The 15,712-nt window shown below is 43.5% G+C and overlaps 1 protein-coding gene across 1 annotated transcript in view; it reads right to left on the bottom strand.

Moving 5' to 3' along the window:
* The window catches only part of trim62.1 (tripartite motif containing 62, tandem duplicate 1), a 106,469-nt gene extending 90,998 nt beyond the window's left edge, over nucleotides 1-15,471 (bottom strand). The window contains exon 1 of the mRNA XM_063033011.1: nucleotides 14,932-15,471. Within this exon, the coding sequence (XP_062889081.1) occupies nucleotides 14,932-15,450 (519 nt within the window). The 5' untranslated portion in view covers nucleotides 15,451-15,471. The remainder of the gene's footprint in view (nucleotides 1-14,931) is intronic.
* Between the last annotated feature and the right edge of the window lie 241 nt (nucleotides 15,472-15,712).

Genomic DNA, 15,712 nt, shown 5'->3' with positions numbered 1-15,712 from the left:
TCACTTCTCACAAACGAGGTCTGTATTGTCAAAAAAGGTTTCAGAGCCACCTTACTGCAGCAGATTGTAGTTTGACGTGGGTGGTGCAGATCACGTCACCTTTGCAGAGCAGAGAATCACTTTGCTGCACAATCCCCAGTTCCTTCAGTGGATGAAGGCCCCTGCATCACTTTTGCCTGGTCCACGTACACAAGTTAAGGAGCGCCTTATTCTGACTTGATTTGTAATGCCATTTTATATTTTTCCCTGTCAAAGCTTAATTTATTGGAAGTAATTTTCATCAAAGGCATCAGCCAATGTAATAAAAAAAGATGTGATGACTAGTGCACTCTACCCATCCTTAGTAATGAAGTACATAAAACATTAGAGGGACAGGTGGGAAGGAAAATGATAATAAACACAGTACTCCTCTGCACAGAGAGAGGCTCTACTCCTTACAGTGCAAAAGACTTTATAAATCAAAACCATGTATCCCAAAGAGTTGATAGCATCATAGCAATACTGCAAACCAGACACTTTAATGGAAGTTCACTAAATAATATTATTACTAGGTAACACTCAGATATGATACCAGATGTTTGGCTTGTCCCCACCTTTCCTGTAGGCTCCAATAACTTGAATACAACAGTGCCAGAAAACTGCTCAGCCACGGGAAATATTGCAAGTATGCCCAGAGCTTGCAACAAACTGCGAGAGATACCAGATGAGGATCAAGAAGAAAGAAGAAATCCTCGTATGATTCTTCCCTTGGGTGATAGCCTCCTTTATCCAAGCAAAGCATCCATACTGGTGTCCAAACCAAAAATTAGGTCAACAACACAAGATCCTGGGTGAGAGAGCAACACACACAAAATGCTGGAGGAAGTCAATGGGTCAGGTAGCATCTATGGGGAGGGAAGGTCAACTCAGACCATGAGTCTGAGCACGTGCTGGGCAAGTGGTTAAGGCGTTCGTCTAGTGATCTGAAGGTCGCTAGTTCGACTCTCGGCTGTGGCAGTGTGTTTGTGTCCTTGAGCAAGGCACTTAACCACACATTGCTCTAGTGTCTGTGTGAGGAGTGGTGTTCCACTCTGCGCCTTGTAAGGCCTGAAAATGCTCGACGCAGGCATCTATGGAAAGGAACAAACAGTCGATGTTTTGGACTAAGACCCTTCATCAGGACTTCAAAAAGGGGGAAGAAGCCAGAATAGGAGAAAGAGTTCAAGCTGGCAGGTGATAGGTGAAGCAAGGTGAGAGGGAAGGTGGGTATGAAGTGAGAAGCTGGTGGAAGGGTAAAGGGCAAAAGAAGGAATCTGATGAGAGCAGAGTGGACTCTGGGGAAAAAAGGAAAGAGGAGGGGCACTAGAGGGAGGTGATGGGTGGGTGAGGAGAAAAATCAGAGCTAAGAGGGTAGTCAGAGTGGGGAATGGAAAAAGAAAAGTGGGGAAACTACCAGGTTAGAGAAGTCGACATTCATGCCATCATCAAAACTGAGGTCGATAAGCTAAAAACCAAATCTTGAAGCACTGTTGCTCAACTATGTGTAGATATAGGTATATTAAAAACAAACAAACAAGCAGCCTCAGAGCAGCAAAGCACCCCATTTCTGATTTTAAAATGGTGTTCACTGACCTTTCAGGCAACACATTTTGCTAGTAACTGTGGTAAATTTTCATTGTGCTTTCACTAGATTGAAAGTTAATGGGTTATTCAGTTGTGGCGATTAAATTAGATGTGGGACAGTCCCCTCCATCTGCCTCCACCCAACAGAAACCACCATCTAATCGAAACACAGTGCCCTTCATGTCAAACTGGTCAACTTAATAATGAGGAAAAATTACACAAAGAAGGATAGGTAATACAACATTAAAGTTTCTGGATCAGAGGTTGCTAAAAGTTACAGCAGGAATTAGTGACTAATCTATTGGTCATGAGGATCCATTAAAATTATTCCGGATCACGTGAATGGATTCATTAGCCTAAAGCAAGAGCACAATGAAAGTTAACACCATCAAGGTCATGACACAGACCCGCAAAATATGTTTCTACAGATGCGAAGGTTTGTACAGAGTTATAGCCTGCAGAGTTTTTGAGTGTTGTATTGGACTAAAGGAGGGAGTGAACCCCAGGCATTGTTACTGAGAGGCGCGCACACACACACACACACACACACACACACACAGACACACACACACACAGAACAAGAACAGGATTGGGCTGGGCTGTGGGGAACAGGCTGAACTGAAGAGATAAAAAGAAAAGGGAAGAATGCAGCGTGAACTGAGTAACTGGGGGGGGGTGGTCTGTAAACCGTTGTGAAATTGTTCATTGTAAAAACAACAGTGGAGACAAGGTTCAGAAAAAAACAAAAGAAAGGTTGTGCAGATAGGGAATCCAAGCTATACAGGTTAGCCAGCAAGCACCTTTATTACAGTAAAATATGGAAACTAACTCATTCCTCTAAGTTACAGACAAAATAGCATTATATTTGACAAATCTTTAAAACAAGCCCCATAATTGTGTGCTCAAACATTTCCTTTACATAGTGTGCAAGCTTCCATGTGTGCATTTACTCATTATAAAATAATAATTAATTGGGTATTAATTGCTCCTGCTGATTAGGTTGACCACTCCCTTTAAAACAGATTTACCTTGGAGTTATTTTGGAGTTTTATTTTCCCCAGCAGGCTTAGGCCATTCAGACCAAGTCTGCTCTGCCATTCAACCATAGTTTCCACCCCCCACCCATCATTCTATTGGCAGATTATAAACATACTGTTTATACAGATCAAATTATTAAACAGAGCATTGAGCTAAAATACGGTAAAACAAGAATAACGTGTAAAAGATATTGTAAAAGTGCAGTGCCAGTAAACGATAAAGTGGTAGATCATAACAAGGTAGATTGTGAGGCTATGACCCCATTTTATCATACAAAAGTCAGTCTCATCTCCCATATTCCTTAATGTTTCCACCAATTGAAAACATATCAATCTCTTGTTTTAAGTACACCCAACGACTGAGCTTCCACAGCAACAAATTCCAGTGAATCACCACCCTCAGGCTAAAAAATTCCTTTTCATCTCAGTTTTAAAAGGCACTTCTTCAGATCCTAGTCTCTCCCACTAATGGAAACATCCTCTTCATGTCCACTCGATCGAGGCCTTTCGGTATTCAGTAGGTTTCAGGAATCGGTGTGCCCATGACTTCAATTAACCACACACACACACACACACACACACACACACACACACACACACACACACACACACACAGAGCTGCTTCTATTCCCAAACTCAATGTTGTGATCCAGTGCCATCAGAATAAAGATAAAAAAACAAAACCAAACACTCCTGTGCAAAATAATATTTCAACAGTTACTTACTCGATAATTTGCCCCACACTAGGAATGCTTCTCATTCAGTAATATGATACTTTGAGCACTCCTGACACACAACACACAGGGGAATGTCTGCCAGATTGGAGACAAGGCCCTAATTTAAAAATCGCAGGGTTGCAAAGCAACCATTATATCAGCCAAACTGCATGCTCATGGTTTATGGATGTCAGCAGGCTCCTTCAAGTTTAATTACTGATTTTCTCTAAATCACATACTTGTGAAAATACAATAGCAAAAAAAAAGTGACACTTGTTCTCAGCATTACAGCTGGGTTTTGCAATTAAAATTTCAATTTATCCAACAAAGGCATGAAATTTTTTTTTAAAAATCCACTTTCACCAGAGAAAACAAAATTTTCCAGAAAAGGAAACATTAGGCCAAAACATCCTGGATTAACTGGAGCAAATGGATTAGAACGCCATTTTATCTCCAATGCTGCATTCATACATCCTCTCAGAGCCTGATTTTTCAAATGAGACAAAGTTCAATCTATCTGCTCTGTGAAAATAAACCTTTGGACATCAGATGGCTTTCCGCGCAGAATGACTTCCCTCAGCTACCAACATCCAAGGTTAACCAATCATTTCCCATACTCATTTTTGGTCCCTAGCTGAGAATAAATTGGTTGCCATGTTTACAGTACCAATATAACAGGAATAACGGCCCTTCAAAAGTTGCTCTTAATCACATACTGTACTAATAGAAAGTGTTAAATATATTCAACTTTCTTTCCCACCCCCACTCCAGGTGTAGGCAAGAGAGACATTAGTAAAGGAGACTGTAAAATGTTTTGACTTTGATGAGCAGGTTTGCACAATCCAGTAGTCATTACCACACTTCAGATGTAACCAACTGGCTGAGGTAACAAAGGAGTATGGTGACTATGGAAACAAACCCAAGCAACATTCAGTCGCTTCTGTAGGGACACAAAGCCAAGTGGAAATATTTAGGAGGAAAATGAGGGGCTGGTTTGCATCCTGATCATGTCTGTTCCATCAGCACTAGAAGGAATGTAAATTGGTTCCAAATGCCTTCTGCTTCCTCAGGAAAATTACATGTTAAACACAGCTTTGCAAGGTAAAGCAAGTGTAAAATGCAGCTCAGTCTCACAGTCCCACTCCAACCAGCTTTCACCTATCGCAGTCCGACGTCTCATTGCATTCTGCCAGGACAGCCACTCCATGTGGCAAGAGTAACACAGATCCCACCAACTCAAAAGCCACACGGAAAATGTAATTATGACGCCCCCGATCTCCACAATCCCTCCTGGACAGCCCAGCAAAGCAAGAGCCCACCAGCAGCAACAAAAAAAACATTGCCGGTCTAACCTGCCATCACTGGGATCGATTGAGAGAGGAAACGCTGCCCCGGGACACTTTCTTCAAATGGCACCAGCAGAGTCGCAAGACAAAGGACCAGCCCGCAGCAATGCAAGGCATCCTGAGTTTGAGGCAGGAGCACAAGCCGTAATACACTCAGAAGCTAGAGTGCGAGCTGAATGCATGGCGTACTACTGTGTTTAGCCTACAAGTGCACTGCAAAGCACTTCACGTACAAAGTACTCTAAATTGTTGCATTGTGTAGCAAGAGTGCATACATCAAATAACAATAGAGTTGTCAATTTTTGACTCCCTTAAGGAAATTCTGAAGCTTTATCTCCATCCCCCTAATAAATATAGCTTTGAAACTGTATTCAAGCACCAAAACAACAAAAAGCTTAGAGAGACAGGATGGGGCACAAGTCAGGAAGATCTCACCACTGCGATCAATTCCAGAATGTGCAAAGACAAACAGGCTCATCACAATGTCAACACCATGCTGCTTGCAAAATTCACATCTTTTGTAATGTAATAGCCCTACAATTGTTGCTTCTTCTAAACTTCACCTCTTCTAGAATTTACAAAATTCTTGCCTAGAAACCTCAATGTTTTGAGGCTCAAGCGGAATTTTTTTGTTTTTTTATTCCGCACCTTCTCTGCTGATTTGATGTGACACTAACGACACATTTCACTGTATGTTTCAACGTACATGTGACAAATAAAGGTCATCTTTTTTCCTAAGAGAGTCAACTCCAGCTGTGTTACAGTTCCACACACAGGGCCACAGATACACTGCCCAAACGATTCCGTTCATCAGAAACCAGCCAGTGAATGCTGGTTGCCAGGGGAACTGGGTTGGGCAAAGTTGGCAAAATCAAGGCCACTACCTAGGGCAAGGTGACCTGAAATGATCTCCTGCCTATCACCTCCCCCTTCCCTTTCTCCTACGGTCCTCTCTCCTCTTCTATCAGATTCCTTCTTCTCAGGCCCTTAACCTTTCCCAGCCACCTGGCTTCACCCATCACCTTCCAGCAAGCTTTCTTTCCCTCCCTCCCCCCACCCTCACACGTTTTTATTGTGGCACCTTCCCCATCGCCTTCCGTCCTAGTCCTGATGAATGGTCTCAGATTGAAACGTCAACTGTCTATTCGTTTCTATAGACGCTGCCTGAACTGTTGAGTTCCTCCAGCTTTGGATTTTCAGTGTCTGCAGACCTTCTCATATTTACGATCAAGCAATTATATCACTTGTTTGTTTATGTGAGCATTTCCCAACATTTATTACTCATCCCTGACTACCACCGAGAAGCTGGTAGAAAGCCACCATCTTCAATTGCTGCGGGTCCTCTGGTGAAGACACCCCTGCTGGCTTCATTGCATAAGCAGTTTAAGTGATCTCTTCCTAACCACGTATTAAATAGTCCCCTCATTCTTATTTCAGCTGAAGTGATACAAACCTGTACTCGAACGTTAGACCTTCCAAGTGTTCTCAACTGAACCACAAGAAAAAAAGAGGGCTGAAATGACCTTAGCCACTACAGGCCCTTTACCAGCACAGTGCCGGAGGAACTCGGCAGGCCAGGCAGCATTTTTGATTTCCAGCATCTGCAGAGCTTCTCTTGTCTGAGGCTCTTTACCAGTTGAGTTCTCGTGCTCCATCTACTCACTGCGCCAATGAATGCACCCACCAGTCTGCAAGGCTGCAAGGTAACTAAACCAACCAATGTCGCAGCTACCATTCACCCAGCTCAATCGCAAGTGTTTGGGGGGGGGAAAGAGTGGGGGAGATTTTCCTACCACTGCTCACATTATTACAGCAAGTTACTCCATAATTAATTGAGAGACAGCCCAGAATATGCTCTTCCAGCAAACCCCTCCCCCAAGATTTAACCCAAGTCTAATCAAGGGACAATTTACAACAGACATCCCACCTCTCCCGGAAGTTCCAGGAGTCTCCTGCATATTGATAGCGGCTCCCTGATGCCCGCAAATTATATACAATATCCCGGAAACCAATTTTTTTGAGAGCGAGAGAGAGAAACCACGAGAGAGAGCGAGCGAGCGCGTGCCATGGCAGAGTGTTCCATGAAAAAGAAAATATAAAACGTACGTCACCCCAGACTATGCTAAAGTGTACCCCTGCCTAATAGGGGTCAAAAATAATGACAGTGTTGCTCGCTGCACTGTTTGCAACAGTGACTTTTCTATTGCCCATGGTGGATTAAGACTGTAAAAGACATGTTGAGGTGAGTTTAACAGGTGTCATTCGTTCATTAGCATAGCTAATGTTATTTAAACTAGCTGGCTAGCTGCTAAGGAGCTACTCTATTGCAGACATCCCACCTCTCCCAGATGTTCTGGGAGTCTCCCGCAAATTGATAGTGCTACCTCCCTGAAATGAGTTTTTGCAGGCTGGGGTGTCTGATTTATAATGACCAATGAACCTATCAACTACTTTGGACTGTGGGAGGAAACCGGAGCACCCGGAGGAAACCAGGTCACGGGAAGAACGTACAAACTCCTTACAGACAGCGGCAGGAATTGAAGCCAGTTCACTGGTACTGTAAAGTATTGAGCTAACCACCATGCCGGAGCAGAGCTTTTAGCCTTCCTCAAAGCAAGGCAGAGGATAGTTTCTTAATTTATACTGTTACGAGAATACACATAAAATTAAGATGTTTGCTGGCCTGGGCTAGCATCAGTGGCATCAGCAGTTGGTCTGCCACCTGCCCTCAGGGGAAGGAGAGATAAGGAACAATGGAGCAGCGTCTGGAGATTTGTAATGAAGGAATGTGGGAGAGAGAGCTGTCTGGAGCGGCTCCCCCCTTTGAACCTTGAACTGTTTGAAGTGATGGACAGGCGATACCCCAGCAGGGGGATAAAAAGGGACAGGTTCGCTAAAGACGGACACACGCCACCCGAGGTAACGAGACCCTGGAAGCGGTGCGCCTCTCACGAGTGGGTGAGAAGCACCAGACAACGACAAGGGTGGAAAGGTATGATTAGCGGGAACCCGGTGTGTGTCCGCCCTTGCCTGGGTGCCGGGTTCACTGCAGAGGATCGACCGCATCTGGAGGAGGGGTCACAGTCGGTGGCCTCAGGTGACATCACCAAGGACCCGCCCAAAAGCTGTTTGTGAGCCATCTCGCTGGTCTGTGAGTGAAGCAGTGTTCTGAATGATCAGTTGTTCCTATTCTATCTCTCTCTCCCCCCACGTTGTCCCTCGCCATGGCAATGATTACTGCGAACTGAACTGGACTGAACTTTGAGTCATTTTGAAATTTGGTCATTTACCCCCTAGACAACGATAGAGCTTGATTGATGCTGTTATCTTAATTCTGTGCACATGTGTGGTTATCATTGTTGAATTGTTGCATTTATTATCCTTTCGATTACTGTGTTGCTTGTTTCTTTAATAAAACTTTCTTAGTTCTAGTACTCCAGACTCCAACTGAGTGATCCATTTCTGCTGGTTTGGCAACCCAGTTACAGGGTACGTAACAATACAATCAATCAATCAATCAATAAATAAATACCATGACCCACAATGCATCCTTATAAATAATCTCTATATAGGTCAAAACCCAAAACGCTGACAATTCCTTTTCTCCCATAGATGGTGCTCAACCCAGAGTTCTTCCAGCAGATTGTCGCTCTGGGTTGCAGGTTTCCTCGCTAGAGCCACAAAACACACAAGATGACGCCAATTAGAGATTAGCAATTCAAATTTTTAAAAATATATTTGCACACTCTTCTAAAAAAAATCTTGTGATTCCCATAGTGCATGAAGTGCAACACCAAAAGTACAATTGAAAATTCATAAACACATTCAGCCAAATACAGCACCACAACAAGTTCAAGTAAGTACTATTTATAAGGAGAAGAACAGACTGTTGGAATGAGTTCCATTTTAGGCTAGAAGCTAGTAACTCCAAAGAGAATGCTGGCTGTAGACCAGAACTTTAGCTTCGTCTGGCAGGCCAGACAATGTGGAATTCGCCCATTTTTGGTGAAAGCAAACTATAAAAATCTCAAGTTTACTGGCTAGAAGTTGCCTGGGTTGCAACTTCTGTGCCTTTCATACCAATAATTAAAACATTAATGAATGGAAGCTAATGTGATCACTAATTTTACATATACCCCATAAACTTCCCAACTCCAGCCTAAAGTAAATGTATCCATGCAGTCGGTATGCAGTTGCTCAAAACAGACAAGTCACAACTTATCTTTGGATAACAAACCTCTGTTAGCTGCCACAAAGGGGCAAATAGTAAAGAACTTCCACTTCTTTAAACACAGGAGATTCCGCAGATGCTGAAAATCCAGAGCAACACACACAAAATGCTGGAGGAACGCAACAGGTCAGGCAGCATCGATAGAGTGTAATAAACAGTTGACGTATCAGGTCTCAGCCGAAATATCAGCTGTTTATTCTCCTCTACAGAAGTTGCCTGACCTGCTATGATCTTCCAGTATATTGCGTGTTATCCCCAATTCCTATGTATGTATGTATGTGCACAGAGTAGTCTTTGTCTACCTCCTAAAGGATGACTTGCTTCTATTCTGGTTTGTAAGTTCCAAGGCAGGCAACTTTTCTACAGATGGAGCAAGAGAGGGTGGTCAGCTGGGTGACTTGGGAGGTGGTGCACTCTTTCCACCTTTCACTTTGTGGTTCTATTTCTGCCCAGTATATGGACACAAAGTTCTCACTATAAAACAGACCCTTCAGCCTAACTTCTCCATGCCAAGCAAGTTGGTCCTAAATGTTCACTTTTGGCCCATATCCCACTAAACATTTCCTATCCACATACCTGTCCTAATGTCTTTTAAATTGAGTTAATGTTCCTGCCTCAAACACATCTTCTGGCAGCCTGTTCCATGACAGCATCAGAACTAAACAGACTTCTGATTCTTAGCAATATTTTCACTGCAGTTATGAGGTTCTTCATCTTACTATCTTTCTGTTAATCATTGCATGTCACTGCTTAACCCACCCCCTAACATTTCAATCAACCCACTGTTCAATGAAAGCAAGGCTGTTCAATGGGTCACTTCTTGGTCAGTGAAACCTTGGAAGGAACACTAGGATGTTGGGTCTCAGTTTCTATAAACTAGGCAGGTCAAAAGGAAAAACAAGTATTATTCTTGATCATCTAGAGAACTGTGCTTCCTGGGTGTGAAGAAAGAAGGGAGAAGAGGCAAATGGAAGATCCTTCACCTGATCTCAAAGTATGGAGTTGGAATTACTCTATGATCATCTTTAATACTCCCTATTAAAGGAGGAGAAGATGGCAGCACGCCTGCATGTGCGCGGCCCTCCGGTGAAAAATGATATCGTATCTGGTAAATAGGGACCGTGGACAGTTCTGATTTGATGTAGAATGGACGTGAAAGCACAGAGGAACATCTGGAGAAATTTCTTAAAAGGCCGTCCGCTGCTGTCGTTACTGTGTGGTCGGGAATCTTTTGGAGGGCAGGCTTCAAAATCCCCGGCCTTGCCTGCTTTTGACCGAGAAGGAGGCCGAATCGTTCGGACAGAGATGGCGCTCAGGACTCGGTGTCGGAGAGCTGATCAGAGCTCGAAGTTTTCGGATGACTCAGAGTCGGATTGTGGTCGGCATGGCAGGGAGAGTTTTTCTTCCTTCTCCCGTCTGCGTGAGATGTGGGACATTTGAGAAACTTTGAACTTTACTGTGCTCACTGACTTCTTCATCAAGTTATGGTATTGTTGCACTGTTTGTAACAATATGTTATAAGTATGTGGTTTTGTCAATTTTTTCAGTCTTGGTTTGTCCTGTGTTTTGTGATATCACACCGGAGGAAATAATGTATCATTTCTTAATGCATGCATTACTAAATGACAATAAAAGAGGAATATGCGTCTTCATAATCATGTCCACTGTGTCATCATGGGCCACCAATTCCAAAGAGTCAGTGGGGGCATCAACTTCCTTCTCCTAAGTTTTAAGAACATTGTTGAAGTTTTTTTTTGTCTGTCTGGCAATCACTTCCGATGACAGAGTTCAGAAGAGAGTGCAAGTTTTAAGAAACTGGTCAGTACAGTAGCAAGATTGCAGCAGCATTTTCATGTTACCAGACGAGATGGATAGTGACACTGGCTTGGTCCACAAAGTTCAGTCCCCTTGAACAACGAGCCAATAATCCAGATTCTTTTTTGCACGGACCTCCCTCCATACGTAGATCATCTCAGGATTATCAGCCTCAAGTATGAACAGTGGCTGGACAGAGAACAAATTTAACAGCAAATAATACTTGTATTAGGACTACAGTAAATCAAAAGATACGAAGTAAGTTGTTTGCCAAGTATTCTCAATCGTTCAACATCTTGGAAAGGGGAGAAACAGATGTCTGAGGATTTTGCAATATCCACACAAATCTGCTTCTGCAGTTTGTATTTTAGACAAGATCACAACAGGAAGGGAAAAATAGGGAATGTCAGTAATAGTAGAAAAAGTATTATTGGCAAAATATTGAGTTGGTGCATGCCTACAGCCAAGGCAACAAACTCTTTCCGAATGTTCTAATCCATCTTATTTCACAGGAGGGCTTTATGAACTGAGTACTTCATACCATGCTACTGGGACCTCATACAACAAGGTCAGCCCTGTCAGTGTATTTAACAATGGATGCATTCATTTCCAGAGTACTACAACATAAAAGTAAGGATGTAATGTTGAGTTTAATAAAGTGTTGGTCAGATTGCATTTGGAGTATTGTGCACAGTTTTGGGCCTCATATTTAAGGTAGGGTGGGCTGGCATTGGAGAGAATTCAGAGGTGACTTACGAGAATAATCCCAGGAATCAAAAGTGTTAATGTACGAGGAGCAACTCATGACCCTGGGTCTGTATTCACTGGAGTTTAGAAGAATGAGAGGGAATCTCATTGAAACTACCAAATATTGAACTGCCTGGATAGAATAGATGTGGAAAAGATGCTTTCAATAGCAGGAGAGTCCACCAAACAGCACAGTCTCAGAGTAGAAGGTTGTCCCTTAAGAACAGAGGTCAGGAGGAATTTCTTGAGCCAGAGATTGGTGAATCTGTGGAATATATTGCCATAGACACCTGTGGAGGCTGTGGGTATACTGGCTCTGGAGGCAGTGCAGAGGAGGTTCACCAGGTTGATTCCAGGGATGAAGGGGTTAACCTATGAGGGGAGATTGAGTCACCTGGGACTATGCACTCTGGAAATCAGAAGAATGAGAGGGGATCTTACAGAAACATACAAAATTTTGAAAGGGATAGATAAGATAGAAGTAGGAAAGTTGTTTCCATTGGTAGGTGAAACTAGAACTAGGAGACACTGCCTCAGGATTCAGGGGAGAAGATTTAGGACGGAGATGAGGAGAAACTGTTTTTCCCAGAGAGTGGTGAATCTGTGGAATTCTCTGCCCAGGGAAGCAGTTGAGGCTTCTTCACTAAATATATTTAAGATACAGTTAGATAGATTTTTACATAGGAAGGGAATTAAGGGTTATGGGGAAAAGGCAGGTAGATGGAGCTGAGTTTACGGACAGATCACCCATGGTCTTATTGAATGGTGGGGCAGGCTCGATGGGCCAGATGGCCTACTCCTGCTCCTATTTCTTATGTTATGTTCTTGTATTTAAAGCAAAGGTTGACATGTTCTTGATTAGCAAGGGCATCAAAGATTATGGGAAGAAGGTATGAGAATTGGATTGAGGGGGAAAATTCATTAAAAATAATCAAATGGTGGAGCAGACTTGATGGGCTAATTGGTGTAATTTTGCTCCTACACCTTATGGATGCAAGAAAGAAATTACATTTCCTTGAAACAGATGTGGTAGTCATTTATGACATTAGGAAGCTGTTTTAAAGAATAAAGTAAAATTATTCATTTATGCAAACCATCTAAATCCAAGCAATTCAATGGAAAGCTCTGCATTTAACCAAATACTGGCCAGAGTGGAATTGGGTCCCAAGACCCAAACGTCAGGATTCAATTCCTGGCCACAAACTAATCCAAATTAAGGCAGTAATCACAGAAGCAGCTTACATTCACTCGGCTCTGAGCTAAATACTGGAAAAGCAGAGTCTCCCCTATCCCGATCAATAATCATTGGATGGAGGAATGGAACAGGTTTAACCATAATGCCCTGTATGTGGACCAGCTTCGAGGCTGACACCTAAAGAAAGGACCATTGAATGGGAGTGAGAAGAATGGTGCCAGTGAAAGTGGAGCCCAGCATTCACAGTCATTGAGTGGAAAGAACAATGTACAAAGTACTGGAAGGTTCTGGGGCTGGGAGGAGGTGGGGTGGATCTACACTAAAAAATGCAGACATAACAGACATCAGGGACAGACTGTAGCCAACATACAGAAGGTCAGGAAGGCAGAAGCCCTGAAGCGGGCAGGATACTGTCAGCATGAGGGGTAATCACTGAACCCCAAGGAAGTGAGTTGTAGGTGGCGACAAGGAACAGGGGCAGTGGAAGGAAAGGAACCACTGATTTTCTGAAGCAGACTGGGAGAAACATTTTCTACCGGCACGAGATTCCAAGCTAGAAAGCACTGACGTAAACAACAGTTTATTAAAATTATCCAATCCACAAGAAGTGACACATGAAGACTTAGCAAAGACTGGAAAGACAAAATTAGACATAATAACTGGCAAGGAGAAACTGGACTAACTGGTTTGACCATCCTAAAGGCAAGCAGATGACCCATCATCTCCACTGTATAAATTTACTTTCTTGAATGATGACCAGGAAGTCAAGGTACAGTACCTGGAATCAAATGCAGGTAGCAACAAGTGGTACATTCCAGCACAGCGATCTCTACAGAGAGTTAACAGGATAGCTGGAATCACTGTAAATAAACCAGCTAATAATATCAGTAAATGGGAACCAAGCCCATCAATTCACTAATTTAACCTAAAATGATACAGCTGTGGAAGTGGACATGAATTAGAGAGACAAGCAAACCAAGAAACCCAACACCCTCTCCTTCTTCCTCTGTCTTGAGGGATAAACTGTGTCAGGCATTGGACACTAGCCTCAGAGAGAAAGGAAATGGGTTCAATTCCTGATCAAAGACTTGAGCACAAAAACACACCAGCACTAATTAAATGTTACATTATTGGCAGCATCTTCTTTCAGGTGGCTTTTTAAATCAATCACTGTCCATCGTCCTGGGTGGGCAAAAGAAGCACGCCTTTGAAAATTAACAGGATAGGAATAATATTTCAAGTAATATTTATCTCCCAGCCCAAATGTTCACTGTCAAATCTTTGGTTATGGGATCTTGCTGTGTATAAGCAAGGCTTCCACATAATTCACACAAACACAAACCATGGCCATAACTAGTCTTGGACCCTTACCCTTGTCCACATCAGTTCTAATGGCGTCGACTCAAGCTGTAAATACACAGCTCTGAGTTGGAGGCAAGACCCACTCTGGGCTGATATGCAGTGCCCACCTTCCCACCCAATTAGTCAGCCATATCGTGTATCTACCAGGTCGAGGTGCAGCAAGAAGTCTTTGGTCTGAAATGTTCACTCTGCTTCAGACGCTGCGTGAGTCGCCGAGTTTCTCCCCCCCCCCCCCCAGCATTTTCTGCTGTGTTTAACCGCAAGTCATAATCTCCCCACCTCGGCACCGCTTCCCTCACTAGGAAGCTACGGCGCTTTCGACAGATGAGACACAAGCTGCGGCGTTTAATTCTGAACAGTGCGGTCAGAATGCAAACATACATTTTTTCTTTGTACTTTTACAAAAGGATGCTCCTCTTAATATCAACTCAGTGTGACGGACATGTCATGTTTTGCTGGCCTAATTCATACATCCCCTCTTTCCAACCCCCAATAAGGAAAGGTTTGATACTTTCCATGAAGCTATTGTCTGTACGAATATGGAGTTAACTGAAATCTCAGACTTTAAAACTATAAAGCATTTGCCGCGCAACATATGTTTGGGTTATTCTGTTGTATTTTTGCCCCTTGATTTAATGGATCACGGGACAATGACCGTCACTTACACCCCATCTACCCCCACCCCCACCACAACCTTGGTTGTTTAAGATCTTTGTTTAATAAACATCATGCACTGATTCAAATGCATGCACGAAATACACGGTGAAAATTAATCCTAGCACTTGTAGGTGGACGTTTAGCCTCTCCTGTGGGTACATGCCCCTTTAGAACCGTGCGCTCTTATTTTCCGGAAAACACGGAGGCAGAAACCGAGATTTACCTGGATTTCTTCAAAGGATTCGTCGATGTTGGTGACATGGTGCTGCTCGTGCAGTGTGGGCTCGTCGCAGAAGAAACATACCAGGCATTTGTCGTTCAGACAGAACAACTTGACTTTGTCATGGTCCTTGCAGGGGAAGGAGTTCCTTTGCGCTTGTAGGATGGCGTCCAGCGGGAAAGCGCTGTACCTCTCCACGATATTGGACAGCTTGAGGCTCGGGGAGAGGAGAGGATCCCTGAAGATTCTCCTGCACTCCGGGCAGTCTCGAGAGCTGTGATCCTGCCTGTTCCAGTGTTCGGTGATGCACTTCCTACAGAAATAATGCTCGCAGCCAAAGCTCACTGGATCCTGGTAAATACTCAGGCAGATAGAGCACAGAAGCTCGTCTTTGAGGCTGCAAGCCATGGGAGCAAAGGGTTGGCAGGTCTTGATGTGGTTTAAGTATGCGACTACTCTCCCTCCAGGCCGCTCCCGTGTCAATTTCTCTCCGCAATTGTCCTTATTCGTGATCAATTTCATTCCAGGAAGTGTCCCTTTGGAAAGCACCAAACTGGCACCTGAGGCACGGGGAGGGGAAACCAGCAAAGATTTCTTGAGCCTGGGCATTATCAGAATGTCGCCGTGCCTTATCGTTAGCTGAAGTGATGAAATCAGCAATTCTGCAAAAAAAATATCCATCACCGTCCTTTAAAATGTGCTTGCGGGGGTGTTTCTTTTGTTGGTAAATTTCCCTCCCCCGGGAAGTGGTTTCGCCTCGATTGTGTTACATTCACGTTGCGAT

Source organism: Mobula hypostoma, chromosome 25 (genome assembly GCF_963921235.1).
Source record: "Mobula hypostoma chromosome 25, sMobHyp1.1, whole genome shotgun sequence".
NCBI lineage: Eukaryota > Metazoa > Chordata > Chondrichthyes > Myliobatiformes > Myliobatidae > Mobula > Mobula hypostoma.
This window is presented reverse-complemented; position numbering and strand designations above follow the sequence as displayed.